Source organism: Macrobrachium rosenbergii, chromosome 27, assembly GCF_040412425.1.
Source record: "Macrobrachium rosenbergii isolate ZJJX-2024 chromosome 27, ASM4041242v1, whole genome shotgun sequence".
NCBI classification, from domain to species: Eukaryota; Metazoa; Arthropoda; class Malacostraca; order Decapoda; family Palaemonidae; genus Macrobrachium; species Macrobrachium rosenbergii.
This window is the reverse complement of record NC_089767.1, coordinates 40329509-40349767: the sequence shown is the minus strand read 5'-3', so window position 1 is coordinate 40349767 and position 20259 is coordinate 40329509. Positions and strand designations below refer to the sequence as shown.

Here is a 20259-nt window from a genome sequence, read left to right as displayed (position 1 = left end):
GGGGAAAATACTCACGTGACATTGTCTGCAGCCAGGGTGAATCCTGTGTTGCAGAGGCAATTTATCCCGGTCGCCTTGCAGGCATACGAGCACTCCATATATTCACATTCTTTCGCCTCACAGCCAAACTCATCTGCAAAGCAAACGTTGAGTTAGAACTCTGGTTAAATATAGACAATATCTTCTTCTACTGAAAAACTGAGACGGCAACAATTTGACACTACAGCATTGTTTGATTTGATAACAGGCTTTCTCTCTAGCACCAAGTTGTTGAATTCTGTCCTTTTTTTTTTTTTTATTAACTTTCTTTTAGTAAGTGACTATCCATTGATTTTGAGTTTAGGACCCACTGTTTTGTTTCCCTTATTGTTATTATTATTGCTGTATTACTGTTCTGGATGAGCTTACGTTCTGATGTAACATGCCAAAGGGTATAAAACTGTCTGGCTTCTTTGTACAGGCCTGATTGCCAACATGTGAAAAAGGACAAAATGAAAAGTAAAAACAACTTGATACACAGAATTCATAACAAATAACATTACGTAATTAATTATATACATATATATACACATATATTGTATATAATATATATGTAGACATACAAATAAACCAAACACAGATATAAAAAGGAAAGTTGGCTAACTCTGTTGTTAAGCATAAGAACTTTCTCCAAAGACTGTGTCGAGGAAGGAGGATTGTAAACTCTAGGTACGAGAAAACTAAATGTGGCATCTGAGATTAAAACCAAGCCACAAGTAGTAGTATAGAAACTTGAATGAATTAACACACCTAAAATAACGAGTACTGAGTGCCCCTCCTATTCAGATTTTTTCTTAGTAACTTAATGAGATTAATATATTAAACTGCCTTGGTCCACTGACCTGTATGTACACATTTTTTATATACAGCTAACATCAATCACAAAACTGTTTAAATGCAATTATATTCTCACTCTTCTTTATACTTATATTAACTTCAAAGAGTAACCAGTGTCATCCTCTGCACTGGACTTAGCAACAATGGCCATTTTGCATGGGTGCTTTTGATAAGAGTCTGTCTAAAAAGTAATTCATAAAAAATGCAGTTGCACAGTTCTAATTCCACAGAGAAATATCACTACTGTACAGACCATTTGTTAAAAAAACAGTTGTGAAAAAGTAATGCTATGGATAATGTTAAGTTGAAAAGAATGCCACTTCTTGGTAGAAAGAATATACAGCACTGTATTAAATCTAGTAATCCTTGAAATGGTAAGTTTAATAGCTTTTTTTTTTTTTTTTACCTCATCTAAGGTTTGAAATTCTGTTCATTAAACAATTACTCCTTAAAGAAGTGGCAAACTTTTGCTCTTGTGCATAAACACGTCTATTTTTTTTTTATTTTTCACTTCAGGTCTGATTTTGATCCAGTAATTAAATGGATCATTATTAAGTTCTCTGAAGTTTAAAGAATAACGTACAATGAGAGCTTTAGGAAACCAAATGATCTTCAACAGGGCGTTTCCTCAGTCTACTGCCATGACACAGTATCAGACATCATCAGAGTCTTGATCCATGAACTAGGAAACCATTTGGAAGGCATTTCCTGTCTACAGGGGACGAGCAAATCCAATAATATCTTTTTTAATGGAATGTAAGCAATAACAATAATCGCTAAGCTATGTTTTAGGCTTTTGCTTAATGCATCTTTTACGAGTGCATGAAGAATGTAGTCACACTCTCATGCACTTTTTGTTTTCTTTGCATGAATGAACTTCTTTCTCTGTATTGCAAACTACAAAATGGACAATTAAATGAGCCTGTTGTTTGGTTTTGTACGGCCAGCGTGTTTAATACACGTAAAAATACTTAAGCCATCTCTTTATTCATAAGTGACCCCATATGTCAATAAAATGTCGTACGGTATGGCAAGTCTGATCGGCACATTCTGCAACAGAGCAATTAGAACAGACTTTACAAAACTAATTTTAACAAGTCAATTGACACATGACAACTTATGGCACCTACTATCACCTTACAGACAGTCAATCAACATATGATAACTTATGGCACCTACCATCACCATACACACAGTCAATCAACATATGACAACTTATGGCCCCTACCATCACCTTACAGTCACAATTAAATCATGGCAACTTATGGCAACTACCATCACCATACAGACAATCAATCAACACATGGCAACTACTATCATTATACAGACAGTCAATCAACACATGACAACTTATGGCACCTACCATCACCATACAGACAATCAGTCAACACATGACAACTTATGGCACCTACCATCACCATGCAGACAAGTCAATCAACACATGACAACTAATGGCACCTACCATCACCATACAGACAATCAACACATGGCAACTTATGGCAACTACTATCATCATACAGACAGTCAATCAACATATGAAAACTTATGGCACCTACCATCACCATACAGTCACAATTAACACATGCCAACTTGTGACACCTACCATCACCATACAGACAATCAATCAACACATGGCAACTTATGGCACCTACCATCACCATACAGACAATCATGGTGGCCGTCACATACGTTCCTCCATGGGATACAAGTCATGGTCGAGCAGGTGAACTGGTCTGAGGCACATGCCACATGGCAATTCTCCTCGTCTTTGCCATCGGGGCAGTCAGCATCGCCGTCACATTGCCAGTCAGGGGCAATGCAACTCGGTGGGCACGAGACGTAGTTCTCTGGGCACTCGTCAGATTCCTGCAAAGAAGAGTTACGTTGAGCTCGCCAGGAGGAATTTTTCTTCTCCGTTTCGACGTCACAAAAAAACGTTTTACACTTAAGAGACGAATTAAGATCTATGAACTTGATGTCTAAGATACTTAGATATGGGTTTTACTATGTCAGGAGATCACCAGCAGATAACTAACAATCATTTCTGTCAAATGAAGGAAGACTTTGACTAAAAGGCTTTTCTCTATGAATGAGGAGTATTAGCAACTATATTGAAAAAAAAAAGGCTTTGAAATAAACTTTGCAGTACAATATACTGTACAAGAACCATTTAAGAAAAATAAAATAATTACCCTACCGGAAGTCGATACTTTGGTAAAATCTTTGATAAATTTCTTACCGAACAATATTAATTTATACTCCTCACATACCTCTTTCTTTAAAATTCTAAATAAAATGACCAGGAACTATACATTATAAGAATTAGATATAAAGAGGTTAGCTAACCACTGGGCCACTTTCAGCCTCTCGGAGCTTAAGACAGTGAAAGAGAGGGAGGGAATTGGAGTGGTTGAACGACAAGATGGAAGAGAGAAGTGGAATGGAATGGATGGAATATGCAGTGGACTGGAATGGATGGGCAGTGGACTGGAATGGATGGAATATGGACAAAGAGAGCAGTGGACTGGAATGGATGGAATATGGACAAAGAGAGCAGTGGACTGGAATGGATGGAATATGGACAAAGAGAGCAGTGGACTGGAATGGATGGAATATGGACAAAGGCCCAGCACTGGGACCTATGAGGTCATTCAACGCTAAAAAGGAAATTGAGAGTAAAAAGGTTTGAAAGGTGTAACAGGAGGAAAACCAAAGCAGTTGCACTATGAAACAAATGTTAGGAGAGAGAGTGGGTGGAAAGTAAGATGGAAAAAGAGAGAATATGAATGGAGGTACAGTAAAAAGGAATGGAAAAGGTTGCAACTAGGGGCCAAAGAGAATATGAATGGAGGTACAGTAAAAAGGAATGAAAAGGGTTGAAATTAGGGGCATAAGGAAGGGACCCTGTAAACAACCTTTATCATGCCTACAGTGCATACCACGAGGTGCACTGACGACACTACCTCCCTACAAGAAATGGTGAATTTTTAATTTTTTTAACTCTGCTTCCTTACCGTCCCAGTCGTCGGCTTCGTACAATTGGCTTCGTCTTCGCCCTCGTCACAATCGTCGCTGCCATCACATACCCAGCCGGGTTCGATGCAACGACCGTTGTCACACCTGTAGAAGGACGATGTTCTTATAGCAACTGAGAGTATTTAAAAAGAAAATTTTGTATATAAACTTTTTTCTGGTTACTTTAGGTTCGAGGGGATTATGGAAATTGATGAAAACTGGGAACCCTTTAAAGTCTTTCATTTTTATAGTCCATATTCTTGGAATTACACTCTTAAGTAATACATCATGCGCATATATTCACAAATATACTGTACACACTTTTTTGACATTAAGACTTACCAGGGCCTAGTTTAAACAATCAGTCAATTAATATATATATATATATATATATATATATATATATATATATATATATATATATATATATATATATATATATATATATATATATATATATATATATATATATATATATATATATATATATATATATATATATATATGTTCACTTATTCGATCTGCATCTACTAGCAACCAGTAATAAATTTTAAGTAGCATAATAAATCCTATTAAAGCCAGTAAATCTTATCCTCCTCAACAACATTTTAAAAAAATCGACCCCCAAATGGTGAAAACACCAAGGTCTTACACAGGATTCAGCTAACTCATTTGCAACAATATCAGCCTGCTAAAATGCTAAATTTGAAGCACAGCTCAATACTTCCCAAAAATGTCAGCTAAAAGTTAAATGTCACTTCAAAAGACCAAGCTATTAATAGCAGTGCAGGTTCGATACTGTTATAAAAGCAGAGTGTGCTAAAATGCTAAACTTGGAGCACAGTTCGACGATACTTACCAATGAAAACCAGCTAACAATTAAATGTCACTTTGAAAAGATCACGCTATTAATAGCAGCGCATGTGTACCGTTGCCGTGGAACAGAGATACATGGCATATCTTAAAAGTAATTGTTAATGCACACCTGACAAATGGAATACACATGCTCGCTGGGTGCATACACCTGGCTACAGCTGTGCACTGAGCACGTGTCTTCATTTCTGGTTGGTTTTATATCAGACAGCTGTTAAATCTCATTTCATAAGGTTATGTTCAAGATTAAAGCAGAGATCCTCCCATTCAGGGTCCTTTGAGTATAATTTTACCTACTGATACAAGAGGGTATATGCCATAGCATTGTCATTTTCTGCTCAACAATGCCTCTCAACACTGGTCAAGAGAACTGTAAATGTGACTAGCATGAAATTATGTTCAAGAGATTTTCCTCGGTATTATGACAAATGATTTTGGACCCTAATGCAACCTGGATAACGGTGAATATGTCTGACTGCTTCTTGGAGAGATTATGTCTTTCTCAATGTTGTCCTGAACTTAGGGCGTCCTGTGTTTTCTCTAATGACTTAAGTTTTAAAAACAGAAACGAGCTTGCATCAGGCGCAACTGTAGTCAAGCTCTAGCTAGACTTATTTTAATCTTCTAACTGCCTCCAGCTGATGGGGAAGCCTACGACGTACTTTAAATAATGATCTGTATCGAATTCTAACAGACGTTACCCCCTTTAGTTACAATCTATGTCGAAAAATTTTTACAGGCACATCACGCTACTCAGCCATAGCAATGGGCATCTCAGAATATAAACAGTACATTCCTGTAGCATACCATAATTAAAAAACCTGTGTGAAACGTAACATAACAGGACTGTACAATTACAAACATGACCCCCATCTCATTAAGGTGCCAAATCACGCCTTATTATAGATTTTAGTTTGTATATATCTATGGAAAACGACAAAAATCCAATGTACTGTTTCATTGGTTCGAAGAGTCATGGATATACAGATTCCATGATAAAAAGATTAAGCTGGGAGACGCAATCGCTCCCAACTGAACCACCAAAACTTGGCTAAAGTCACAATAGTTCAGTAACTGAACACTGAGCTCGAATTTGCAAGGTGCATAGTTAAATCCTGGCCCACCGTCCAATAGTCGACTCACTTGTTGTTGGGTTACAGTGTAAGCTAAGGTCACGAGAAAAGAGTAGGGGGCTTGCAACCTCACCCCTGAGAGTTGTTTCAGAACCAGAAGGGTCTGCCCTTTTGAGGTCACCCACCCACTCTTATTATTATTATTATTATTATTATTATTATTATTATTATTATTATTATTATTATTATTCTGAAGATGAACACTATTCACATGGATAAAAGCCCAAAAGGGCCACTGACTTGTAGTTCAAGCTTCCACAGAATATGGTATTCATTTGAAAGAAGCAACACAGTATAACAGGAAAAATACAGCAAGGAGAGATCAGTTATCTGGGAATAAAAAACCCACAAATTCACAATTAGATAAAAATGCAAATAAATCATAAAACACGAAAAGAATTGCTTTAAGGTGCTAATGCAATTGCCTCTTCGCTTGAACTCCTGAGGTTTCCAGTTGCACATCTTCGGGGTTAACCTGAAAACAACGCAAACATTCTGGCCTTCCAGACATTTTTCAATCACGAAAACTCATCCTGACTAACCTGAACTCGTTCTGGAAACACGAAGTAGACGGGCAGTCCGATTCGTCGGACCAATCTCCACAATCGTTCTCCCCATCGCAGACGTAGTGAAGTTCCACGCACCGGCCTTCCGCTTTGCACGCTTTCTCGTCTGCCCCGCAGGTGTGGTTCATGGGGGCCTTATCTGTAAGGATGTAAGAATATGAAGACACTGGTCGATGATGATAATGATAATAATAATAATAATAATAATAATAATAATAATAATAATAATAATAATAATAATAATAATAATGTAGGAATATGAAAAACCTAGTTAATAATAATAATAATAATAATAATAATAATAACAATAATAATATATGAACATGATTCATTAATAAAGTTTTTTATTTAAGCAAGTTATTCCCTTGTTACTTTATAAGTAGCTCCTCAGTTGAACATATGCTTTGGTGTTTTGGCACTCCATTAAGTAAATAAGTCTGTTAAGTGACAAAGACCCTGTATCATATCTGCACTTGGATACCTTCTAGATATCTCACTGCTAACAGTAATGCCACACTTTCCTAACCTAAACTAACCTAACCTTCTAGATACCTCACTGCTAACAGCAATGCCACACTTTCCCTAACCTAAGCTAATGTAACCCAATTCCGCACAACCCCTAACCTAAACTAATCTAACCTAACCCAATTCCACACAGTCCCTAACCTAAACTAACTTAGCCTAACCCAACACTCCACAGTCCCTAACCTAAACTAACTGAACTCAATTTCACACAGTCCCTAACCTAAACTAACCCAATTCCACACAGTCCCTAACCTAAACTAACCTAACCAAATTCCACACAGTCCCTAAACTAACCTAACCTAACCCAATTCCACACAGTCCCTAACCTAAACTAACCTAACCCAATTCCACATAGTCCCTAACCTAAACATACCTAACCTTCTAGATATCTCACTGCTAACAGAAATTCCACACAGTCCCTAACCTAAACTAACCTGTACTTTAAACTTAAAATTCAATTAAATTCAGTTCAATAAAGTTTATCTAAAATGGCAGCAAATCAAGATGATAATAATTCCACATGGTCCCTAACCTAAACTAACCTGTGCTTTAAACTTAGGTCAATTCAATCCAATTCAATTTGGTATCATATGCAAAACTGTATCATTGCAAAAAATAATGGTGTTACTGTACCTGGTAAGTACATAAGTTGTGGGCACAAAAACAATGCATATAGATACAATAACCTTCTAATTTTCTTTATCTGTTTTTGTATGTACCAGCTTTCGGTAGACTGACTTGCTAATACTCTCTAATTACTTCTTTCCTAGAAACAAACTGCAAAAACACACTTACTGCTGCAATTAGCTTCGTCCGAGTCATCTGAACAATCTATTTCCCCGTCGCAAACCCAAGTGTTGTAGATGCAATGGCCGTCGCCACACATGAATTCGACTGCTCCACAGGTCCTGCAAAGATTAATGAAATTAATAACCTCTGTTGTTCTGCTTTTGTTGTTCTACTTTTGTGATAACTCGTGTTGTTCGCGTAGTAATAACAGTAAGATAAGGAGACATGATTGTATGCAATGTCTTGTTCAGGCAACGAATAAATTTTGTTGTTCTACGCCTGTGATAACTTGTTGTTCACGCAGCAAGAAGAAAATGATAAAGACATTATTGTATGCAATGTCTGGATCAGTCAACGAATCAACAACTTTGTTCTTCCACTTCTGTGATAGCTTGTGTTGTTCACGTAACAACAACATGATAAAGACACATTATTGTATGCAATGTCTTGATCAGTCAACGAATACACTTTGTTGTTTTGTTTCTGTGATAACCCGTGATGTTTAGTAGCAATAACAGTAGGATAAGGAGACATTATTGTTATGCAACGTCTTGATCAACAAACTGGTAATGGGTAACAACACAATTGCTCTACAAAATATCACAAATGATACCGTTGGATGGGACGCTACAACATATAAATGCACAAATGGAATGTTCTAAAAGTAAGTGGCTCGTCTGCTGAAATACGGGAAAATATCTTCTAAACTGATGATGAAATGGTAACAAATCTCGTCCCAGGGTCAAAACTCTGCAACTGCTAAAGGATGTCAATAATGGCAGACAAAGATGTAAAGAATTGGAGAAGTGGAAAAAAGCTGAACCAGCGCACTTGACTACAGACCACGTGATATAATGTAGGAGACGGGGTCAGCAAAATGATTTCTGACTTTCTCTGAACATAATCAAGAGTTCTAATCGGGTTCGCTGTTCTAAGCATGAACACTTCGGTACCAGACAATTGATCCCCCAGGGGGCTAGTACTAAATTAGGCGAAATACATTTGACACCCTCCCCCCTCAGGGCCTAGTATTAAACACGGGAGAAACAGTGTAGACGAATCACAGTTTCGCCGTGTTTAGTACTAGCCCTCACGCGGAATTGGAGTTCGGACCGGAAAGGGTTGGCCATTCTTTACAAGGGGATCATTGGGTTCGCTGTTCTTGACATGGATATTGGGTTCGCAAATCTTGACATGATCCTAATATTTTAGCAAATCTCAACTTACGGCGTCAAAAACCTTTGTTCATGTAACGCCAGGGTGATGACAAAAACGAATCAATCAATCTTACCTCGTGGAGCAATTGGCTTCGTCCGATTTGTCATGACAGTCGAAGTCGCGGTCACAAACCCACGTGGACGAGACACAGTAGTCGCCGTTCGAACAGTTGAACTGGTCTGGGCCGGTGCAGTTTGGTTTGAAGTGTGGCATATCTGTGGAGTAAGGACAAATATCAGTAAGGTTTTAGAAGCTAGAAAGAAGAAATGGTCAAGTTAAAATGACCTGGAAAATCATATTCACAAGTACCAAAGAGCTAAAGACAAAAAAAAAAAAATTAAGTAAATAAATAAATAATATAATAATAATATTTTAGAAGCTTGCAAGGTTAAAATGGTGTGTCATATCTTAGCCACAATTATCGTACAGCAAACAGAATGGAATATAGAATTTAGGCCAAAGGCCAAGCGCTGGCACCTGTGAGGTCATTCAGTGCTGAAAGAGAAAGAGAAGAAACCTGTGAGGTCATTCAGTGCTGAAAGAGAAACAGAGAAGAAATGTCTGAAAGGTGCAACAAGGAGGAAAACCTCAAAGCAGTTGCACTCTGAAACAACTGACAGGAGAGGCTGGAAAGAAAGATATAAGAAGGAATACATGAACGGAGGTACAGTAAAATGAATAAAAGGGGTTGCACCCGAGGGCCGAAGTCAATCCAAAGGGGGCGGCATAGTTGCAGCCGATAGTCCAACCACCTCTATTATGGCTCAGAAACAGACTGCCTTCCCACAGTGAGGAAGAACCAGACTGCCTTCCCACAGTGAAGAGGGAAACAGACTACCTTCCCACAGTGAGGAAGAACCAGACTGCCTTCCCACAGTGAAGTAGAAACAGACGACCTTCCCACAGTGAGGAAGAACTAGACGGCCTTCCCACAGTGAAGAGGAAACAGACTACCTTCCCACAGTGAGGAAGAACCAGACGACCTTCCCACAGTAAGGAAGAACCATTCGACCTTCCCACAGTGAAGAAGAAACAGACGAACTTCCCACAGGGAAGAAGAACCAGACGGCCTTCCCACAGTGAGGAAGAAACAGCCTTCCTTCCCTAAGTTCTCTTCCCACAGTAAGGAAGGACGAAACGGAACTCGGGAGGGGGCGGAGCTAAGATGTCGTCAAAACAATAATCGAAAGAGAACGACTGCAATTACACGTTAACCATCGGGGGTGGGGGTGGGTGGGCCGCGGGGAGGAGGAAAACAGTCGTTTATGTATATAACTGCCGAAGTGGCTTACTACAAAGCAGTTAAAGCACAATTACGTTACTCTGCAACAGAAAAAGGACAACATACTAACACCACTTACAGAGAGATAAACAGCTTTTTCATTCACGTTTAATTAAGTTAAGTTTTCTGGCGTGAACTTGACATTAAATGAAGTTTATTTTAATTTGTTGTACTGTCTATTCTTTCTCTTTCCTGGGGCGTTCTTCTCTTGCTGTCATATCGCCTTTGCTCTGGGCTGCTTTAAACGATTATATAACCTTCAATCTTGGTTTCTGGTTAATGAATATACAATCGCACCCAAGAATAAATAAATACGCTGATAGAAATGAAATTAGAAGCTTATTCCAATATCAAAGCCAGTCCAGTACCAGGTAATTATTTGTAACCCCTTTCGTTCAATTTACTGTACCTCCTTCCATATTCTCTTTCTTCCATCGTACTTTCCACCCTCTCCTAACAGCTGATTCATAGTGCAGCTGCTTTGAGGTTTTCCTCCTGTTACACCTTTCAAACCTTCTGCTGTCAATTTCCGTTTCAGAGCTGAATGACCTCATAGGTCCCAGTGCTTGGCCTGTGGCCTAAACGCTATAAGCAATTCAATTCAACCGGTCGATTATTGCATTTCCAAATATTAAACAAAAATTTTCGCCTCTGTATTTCATAAAACTTCTTTATAACTTTATACTTCACACATCACGTATTATCTTGAAACTCAGCTGCAACGCCAGAGACCCGAGTAAATCAGTCAACGAACCATTCAATCAGTCCATCTCCACTTCTTGGAAACCTCTTTGATGACCTTAGTTCTCTCGATCGGTAAACTCCTGCCTGTCATTCCCCACCCCGACCCCCCTCCGTCATTCCAGGCACCAGGGGAACTTATTTTCATTCCCAGGTCTCTCATTCCACTGTTCCCAGTGGTTCCTCATAAGGTCTCTTCCCAATTTACGCTACATTGCCTGTGGGGCGATGACGCCCTTCTCTGTAGCTAAAACTTATCACATAATGCCTGTGGTCGCCTCCAAGTCATCCCTTGTGTGATCAACTCTCTCTCTCTCTCTCTCTCTCTCTCTCTTTTACTGAATACATGAAAGTCAATAAAATCTATCACAATGTTACACGTTTAATTATTTTCTCTCTCTCTCTCTCTCTCTCTCTCTCTCTCTCTCTCTCTCTCTCTCTCTCTCTCTGCTGAATGCATGAGAGCTCACACATCAATGTCAGAGTACCAGTGTAAATAATGTTACAGATTCATTCAATAATTTCTCTCTCTCTCTCTCTCTCTCTCTCTCTCTCTCTCTCTCTCTCTCTCTCTCTCTCTCTCTCTCTCGCTTTGCTGAATACATCAGCTGACATATAACAAAGTTTATGTAAATAACAAGCTTGATACATCATTCACTAATGTTTATATGTTACACATTCAATGAATAATCTCTCTCTCTCTCTCTCTCTCTCTCTCTCTCTCTCTCTCTCTCTCTCTCTCTCTCTCTCTCTCAATAAATCAATAAAGTAGAAAATATTTATGTTGGGGTCGACAGCAATAACTGTGCAGATATACCAGGCAAACGGAACGACAGATAATCTGATGATCAGAAAAAGAAGTGAAAAAATCCACACAAAATCTGATGATCAGAAAAAGAAGTGAAAAAATCTACACAAAATCTGATGATCAGAAAAAGAAGTGAAAAAATCTACACAAAATCTGATGATCAGAAAAAGAAGTGAAAAAATCCACACAAAATCTGAAGATCAGAAAAAGAAGTGAAAAATTGACACAAAATCTGATGATCACAAAAAGTAAAAAAAAAAATGACACAAAATCTGATGATCACAAAAAAGTAAAATAAGACACAAAATCTGGTCAGAAAAACTGAAAAAAGACACAAAATCTGATGATCAGAAAAAGAAGTAAAAAAAAAAAGACATAAAATCTGATGATCAGAAAAGAATTGAAAAAAAAAGATTGCTCAAATTCATTAAAAGCAGTAATGACAGACAGAAAATCTGACCAACAATAACCAGTTCATCTTACCGCAGACCAATTCATCGCTCCTGTCCTCACAATCGTAGTAGCCATCGCAGAGAAACTCAGACTCCAAACAAGTGCCGCTCATACACTGGAATTCTGAAACTACAGAACAGTTCTCAGATTATTAATATAAAAGGACATTTGTCATTTAAGAAAAGAAATTAAAATACTATCAGACAGTCCTCAGATTATTAATATCAAAGGGCATTTGTCATTTAAAAAAGAAACTTAAAGTACTATCAGATAGTTCTCAGATTATTGATACAAAAGGACATTTGTCATTTAAAAAAAGAAATTAAAATACTATCAGACAGTTTCATAAAAGGACATTTGTCATTTAATATACTAAAGACATTTGATTATTAACATAAAAGGACATTTATCAATTAAAAAAAGAAACTTAAAATACTATCAGACAGTTCTCAGATTATTAATATAAAAGGACATTTGTCATTTAAAAAAAGAAACTTTAAATACTATCAGAGCAACATTTCTCAAAATTATATGACTCAAATCTCCAGAGAACAAGTACACTGTAATTAAAAAAAAAATAAATATAATGTTAGATCAACATTTCTTAAAACTATATGAAAATCAGGTATTAAAATCTCCAAAGAACAAATACAATAACACCTAAACTTAAAGAGACACTTTGGGGATGTAGCATTTCTTGAATTGAATTGAATATAGAATTAGGCCAAGCACTGGGACCTATGAGGTCATTCAGCGCTAAAATGGAAATTGACAGTAAAGGGTTTAAAAGGTGTGGCAGGAGAAAAACCTCAAAGCAGTTGCACTATGAATCAATTGTTAGGAGAAGGTTAAGGCTAGCAAGATGGAAGAAAGAGAATATGGAAGGAGGTACAGTAAAAGGAATGAAAAGGGTCGCGGCTAGGGGCCTTAAGGAAGGGACGCTGCAAAGAACCTTTAGTAATGCCTACAGTGCACCCCATGAGGAGTCATGAAACAGAACGTTACCCTCCAACTAACCGGGGCATTTGTTTTTGGGGCAGGAGTGTTCGTCCTCGCCCCCGGGGCAGTCAAGATGGCCGTCGCACAGGACTTCCGGACCGACGCACGAACACTTTCCGCTTTCCGTCTTGCAGCCGAGGTACCCTTCCTCGCAACCACACCCTGCGGATACATGAAAGGATTAAAGGGAATGGGATACATTATTTAGGCTAAGAGCTGGGACCTACGAGGTCATCCAGCTTTGAAAGAGAAATTGTCAGTAAGAAGGTCTGAAAGGTGTAACAGGGGGTAAACCTCGCAGTTGCACTATGAGACAATTGTTAAGGGGTGATGGAAAGCCCTTTAACAATTGTCTCATTGATGGAAGAGAGAGAATTTGAACGGAGGTACAGTAAAAGCTGATCAGCCATGACTTACGAGTCAATGCTTTGCCCTCATGAATATCGAACTTTAAGTCATGCGTATATTTCTAGACGGTTTTGAATATTTGACAAATATCTATCACAGTAAAATCTGAATAGAAATAGTCACATATTTGTCCAAATAGTTTTCAAAATTAGAAAAATATTTATCACAGGAAAATTTTCAATAGAAATAGTCACACATTTTTCTAAATAGTTTTCAATATTAGGCAACTGTTTATCACAGGAAAATTTTCAATAAAAATAGTCACATATTTTTCTAAATAGTTTCCAAAATTGGACAAATATTTATCAAAGTAAAAGTTTGAATAGGAATAGTCACACATTTTTCTAAATAGTTTTAAATATTAGGCAAATATCGAGAATTAAAAGCCACATTAGTGTTAACAATATTTATGCACAGAGCTAAGAATGATGAGGACTTATGAGGGATGCGGAGTACCATCTGAAAGTCTCTCCGTATCATTTTTAGTATTCTGTAAAAGAAAACCTTGGTGCCGGCTTTGTCTGTCCGCCCTCAGATCTTAAAAATTACTGAGGCTAGAGGGCTGCAAATTGGCATCTTGATCATCCACCCTCCAGTCATGATACATACTAAATTACAGCCCTCTAGGCTCAGTAGTTTTTATTTTATTTACGGTTAAAGTTAGCCATAATCATGCTTCTGGCAACGCAACAACACAGGCCACCTCGGGCGGCTGAGTTTCATGGGCCGCGGCTCTTACAGCATTATACCGAGACCACCTAAATTAGATAGATCTGTTTTCTGTGGCCTTGATTATGCGCTGTACAGAAAACTCGGTTGTGCCGAAGAAACTTCGGCCTATTTTTCACTTGTTAACTCTGTGCATAAATATTTTTAACACTACTTTGGGTTTTAATTCTCGATATTATAGCCTCGTTACAGAGGTTCACTGTTTCATAAGGAATGTTGTCACACGAAACTGACTAAAATTCAAGTAAAATCTTTGCTAATGACAGAACTTTTTAACACAGGAAACGAGGAATAGCTGCATTTTCGTTCAGGATACTGGACTGCTATATTTTCTTAATTTTCTGAGAGTATTACTGACCGTCTAAATAAACGTAACCTTTACACTGCGATTTCGTCAGGTTTCCAATAATTCTGTCTTTTAGACATGTGAGATCTTTCCTAGATAGTGACCCCCAGAGGCTTTAACCCGATATGTATCCACCTTTGCGGAGTGTTTAGTACAGGCCCGTTGAGGATGACCTCAAAAACATCAACAAAAGACTGTAAATATCATAAAGATAATGACCTCCCAAGAAATATTAGTCGTAGATAAAGACCCCAAGTAATATTAGTCCTAGATAATGACCCCAAGAAATATTAGTCCTAGATAATGACCCCCACAAAATATTAGTCCTAGATAATGACCCCAAGAAATACTAGTCCTAGATAATGACCCCCAAGAAATATTAGTCCTAGATGATGACCCCAAAAAATATTAGTCCTAGATAATAACCCCAAGAAATATTAGTCCTAGATAATGACCCCTGCAAAATATTAGTCCTAGATAATGACCCCCAAAGAAATATTAGTCCTAAATAATGACCCCCAAAAATATTAGTCCTAGATAATGACCCCCAAAAAATATTAGTCCTAGATAATGACCCCCAAGCAATATTAGTCCCAGATAACGACCCCCGAAAACCTCTGGGGGTCACTATCTAGGAAAGATCAAAACGTATTTGACGTCTACAGTGGTCCCTGCCTTCTAACTCAATACAACTATGTCTACCAGTATTATAAACGTTCAAGGGATACAGAGATTTCACATTTTCACAAAAAAGCGGGACAGTACATAACTTAAAGGTGATCTCTCTCTCTCTCTCTCTCTCTCTCTCTCTCTCTCTCTCTCTCTCTCTCGCTTCCATTTATACTAGCCAGAACAGGATGGGGGCTCACTTCCCCTCCATTAACGTAGTGACAGACATCAGAACAATGAGACACACAGGAAAGGAGAGAAAACCCATGACAAAAAAAAAACAAAAGTGAAAAAATGCGCCGAAGTTTCTTCGGCGTAATCGAGTTTTCCGTACTGCCGCTACAGCGCATAATCAAGGCCACCGAAAATAGATCTATCTTTCGGTGGTCTCGGTATGATTCTGTATGAGCCGCGGCCCATGAAACTCTCAGCCGGCCGGGGTGGCCTGTGTTGTTACGTTGCCAGAAGCACGATTAGGTCTAACTTTAACCTTAAACAGAATAAAAACTACTGAGGTCAGAGGGCTGCAATTTGATATGTTTGATGACTGGAGGGTGGATGATCAACATACCAATTTGCAGCCCTCTAGCCTCAGTAGTTTTTAAGATCTGAGGGCGGACAGAAAAAGTGCGGACGGACAGACAAAGCCGGCACAATAGTTTTCTTTTACAGAAAACTGAAATGCGAATGAGTTCAGAAAATTCATACAAACAGACAGACAGACAGGCAAGGAGGGGCCGGTTCGATTCCCTGGCGAGGAGGAGAAATTTGCTAACCTACGCACTGTGTAAGGTACGTGGCAGTCACTCGACTGTGGTGCGTCAGAGCCAAGATTCAGAGGGCATGGGGATGGATGGATATATATATATATATATATATATATATATATATATATATATATATATATATATATATATATATATATATATATATATATATATATATATATATATATATATATATATATATATATATATATATATATATATATTTATCGCACAGGCTTAAGGGCTGAAGAGAGCGGCAATCCCTCGGAAAAAACGGCGCAACCTTTCACTTAAAGAGAATACGCTCACGGACGAGATATTCAAAAGATATTAAAGTCGCCTTTGATTCAACAATGGCTATCGGCAGCACTCGCGATCCAAAATCCCGCGGGACAGGTGCGAAACAGGTGGACGATTGTGTTAATAACAGAAATTATAAAAAAAAAAAAGAGGAACTCTTTTGTACGACAACAATGGACACAGAACCTATACATTCCGAACGGGGATCACAATCAGAGCTCAAACGTTCGGGGAAGAGGCAACGCACTGCGACCCGAAAACAATGCGCTTCGTGTTTTAATTATTTGCTTACATTTTCACCTGTTTGTTTGTTATTTTGTTCATTTTTTTTTCTTTTCTGATGGCTGAGCTCTTCTTTCTTTATTTCCTGTTGTATTCTTTAAGTTCTTTGGAATAAACGCTATGTTCTTTGGAAGGTTTAATTTCGAGTCAATGGTCCCTTTCGGTGGGGTTGTTTCATATGAGTAGGGCTCACCTTCTGAATAATAATAATAATAATAATAATAATAATAATAATAATAATAATAATAATAAATATGGCTAGGGTTCATCTCCTGAATAATAATAATAATAATAATAATAATAATAATAATAATAATAATAATAAATATGACTAGGGTTCATCTCATGAACAATAATAATAATAATAATAATAATAATAATAATAATAATAATAATAATAATAATAATAATAATAATGTACAAGGGTGCTATCCTTCTAAGTGAATTAAGTATCTCGCACAACTAGAGCACAAATATTTACACTCGTAGCCTCGCAGGCAAATGGCAAGACCATTCGTACGAGATATTTCTATACGCTTTTATTTAAGCTTGCCTTCTTGTCTGTTCGTACGTCTGTTTGTTTTTCTGGGTCGAATCTTCTCTGGGTCAAATCTTGTCCCTCAATTTTCGACCTGTTCCCTTAGTCCGATGGAGACAGTAGCCCCCGGGTTCCAGCGCGCGTGGAGCGCGCGCCAACGAGCTCGCATGTAAATGAAACTGTTCCCGATCCCAGCTCGCTGATGTTGCGTCTGGTAAAAATGTAGAACTGCCCTTGGGTGAAGAGAATGCTGACATTTCGCGAAACGGGGTCAGCCATACGATAGATATTCCGAACAGAAATTATAATTAAGAATTTATTGAACGTATTCCCCACCGTTAAATAAACAAAAACAAAAACAAAACAAAAAAACCACGCGCCTAATTAGCGAAAAGCATCTGGGGACCGGGTGAAAAGTTGCTTTTACGTATATATATCTGATAATCAGAAACGCCGGGAGGAGAATTAATTATTATGCTGATTGGGGGAAGGGGGGCCCCCACCGCCGCCCTACAGACTTCAAACAAATGAGCCAAGACGAATAAAGACACATACACATACACCCACACACACACACACACACACACACGAAAAAAGTTGAAACGCTTGTTAAGTAGGTTATATATATATGAGAGAGAGAGAGAGAGAGAGAGAGAGAGAGAGAGAGAGAGAGAGAGAGAGAGAGAGAGAGAGAGAGAGGTTGATACCAGGTACTGACCTAATTAGAAGTGATAGAATGAAGCAATTTAAGATACTGGTTTTGGGAGGGAGGGAGAGGGGAGAGGGGAGAGGGGAAGGGGGAAGGGGAAGGAGAAGGAGGAGGGGGAGGTCCTAAAACATAGCTTTCGATGCGTCTGTGCACGGATGGGGAGTAGGAAGGAAGAGAGTCGAATATAAGAAGAAAGATGGACATAAAAATTCTGAATAAATGGGGATTTCAATTCCAGGAAAGGACTGGAAATAAGTCATAAATGAATTGAACAATGAACAAAGCAAATTAACAAGAACAGGCGACAGAGCATTGTTTTTGTTTGTTTGTTTGTTTACCTCCCGCATTCACTAACCTAATACAGTAAAATTTTTTACTTTGGAGCTGATTCATAAGAAACACGACTCTTGTCCCATAGAGGTGATCCACTCTCCGATGAAAATTTAATTCAGTACAATAGAATATAGAATTTAGGCCAAAGGCCAAGCACTGGGACCTATGAGGTCATTCGGCGCTGAAACGGAAATTGACAGTAGAAGGTTTGAAAGGTGAAATTGACAGTAAAAGGTTTGAAAGGTGTAACTGACGGTAAAAGTTTGAAAGGTGAAATTGACAGTAAAAGGTTTGAAAGGTGAAATTGACAGTAAATGGTTTGAAAGGTGTAATTGACGGTAAAAGTTTGAAAGGTGAAATTGACGGTAAAAGGTTTGAAAGGTGAAACTGACAGTAAAAGGTTTGAAAGGTGTAACTGACGGTAAAAGTTTTGAAAGGTGAAATTGACAGTAAAAGGGTTGAAAGGTGAAATTGACGGTAAAAGGTTTGAAAGGTGAAACTGACAGTAAAAGGTTTGAAAGGTGTAACTGACGGTAAAAGTTTTGAAAGGTGAAATTGACAGTAAAAGGGTTGAAAGGTGAAATTGACAGTAAAAGGTTTGAAAGGTGTAACTGACGGTAAAAGTTTGAAAGGTGAAATTGACAGTTAAAAGGTTTGAAAGGTGTAACTGACGGTAAAAGTTTTGAAAGGTGAAATTGACAGTAAAAGGGTTGAAAGGTGAAATTGACAGTAAAAGGTTTGAAAGGTGAAACTGACAGTAAAAGGTTTGAAAGGTGTAACTGACGGTAAAAGTTTGAAAGGTGAAATTGACAGTTAAAAGGTTTGAAAGGTGAAATTGATAGTAAAAGGTTTAAAAGGTGAAATTGACGGTAAAAGGTTTGAAAGGTGTTAACAGGAGAAAAACCTCAAAGCAATTGTACCACTATGAATCAATTGTTAGGAGAGGGTTACGGAAAGTAAGATGGAAGAAAGAGAATATGAAAGGAGGTACAGTCAAAGGAACGAAAGGGGTCGCAGCTGGCCATAGAAGGGACGCTGCAAAGAACCTCAAGCAATGCCTACCTACAGTGCACCGCGTGAGGTGCACTGACGGCACTAACCCCTACGGAGGAGTAAAGTTTTCAAACAATAAGAAGGTAGAACGATAGACAAATAGACAGATAGATAGATAGATAGATAGACAGAAAGATAGATGAACATATAGATGAAAAGAATATCTTTTAAAGTAAGATGACAGAACGATATACAGAAAGATCGAAAGATAGACAGACATATAGATGACAAGACTATCTTAAAGGTAAGATGACAGAAGGATATACAGAAAGATAGAAAGATAGAAAAGAATACCTTTAAAGTAAGATGGCAGAACGACAGACAGATAGATAGATAGAAAGATAGACAGAATTACAGACAGCAAAGAATATCTCCAAGGAGAGAAACGAGCTCTAAAAAGAACCCCCACCCCCCACCCCCACCCACAACATCCAGAAGAGCAGAGAGCTCGCTCTCCGAAGGCTTCTTCACACTCACTCAAAAAAAAAAAAAGCGCCTCCCTGCAAAACCGTGACACACCGAACTCGCCCGGACGCTCGTGACATCCCCTTTAAGGGAACGCAACCCTTTTCCTTGGGATCTAATGATTCAAAATAATGCAAATCTACCCGCCGGTCTGTTTCCTGACGAAAGATACACGTTACGGATACGCGCGCACACACAGATACACAAAGATGCATATGCATACACTGGAAGGTACATTTGTCGGTCGCGCTTGTGCGAAGGAATGAATGAGCATTCGGGTATGTACGTACGTGTGCATTTATATAAATGAGGAAAAAGGACTGCATAAAAGACGCTTCCTTCCTTAAGTTGCATTCCACCATCTCTCTCTCTCTCTCTCTCT

At 38.3% G+C, this 20259-nt stretch overlaps 1 protein-coding gene across 2 annotated transcripts in view; it reads right to left on the bottom strand.

Annotated features, from left to right (window-relative positions):
- Window positions 1-20259, bottom strand: part of Lrp4 (LDL receptor related protein 4) — a 409566-nt gene that overhangs the window by 314359 nt on the left and 74948 nt on the right. The window contains exons 3-10 of one of the 2 annotated variants that reach the window (XM_067129617.1): window positions 13297-13440; window positions 12310-12408; window positions 9069-9210; window positions 7784-7896; window positions 6440-6602; window positions 3891-3996; window positions 2529-2742; window positions 16-133 (exon numbers count right to left, since the gene is read on the bottom strand). In XM_067129617.1, the coding sequence (XP_066985718.1) occupies window positions 16-133; window positions 2529-2742; window positions 3891-3996; window positions 6440-6602; window positions 7784-7896; window positions 9069-9210; window positions 12310-12408; window positions 13297-13440 (1099 nt within the window). Of the gene's footprint in view, window positions 1-15; window positions 134-2528; window positions 2743-3890; window positions 3997-6439; window positions 6603-7783; window positions 7897-9068; window positions 9211-9949; window positions 10114-12309; window positions 12409-13296; window positions 13441-20259 lie in introns of those variants that run through there. The other variant, XM_067129618.1, reaches the window with a different exon arrangement.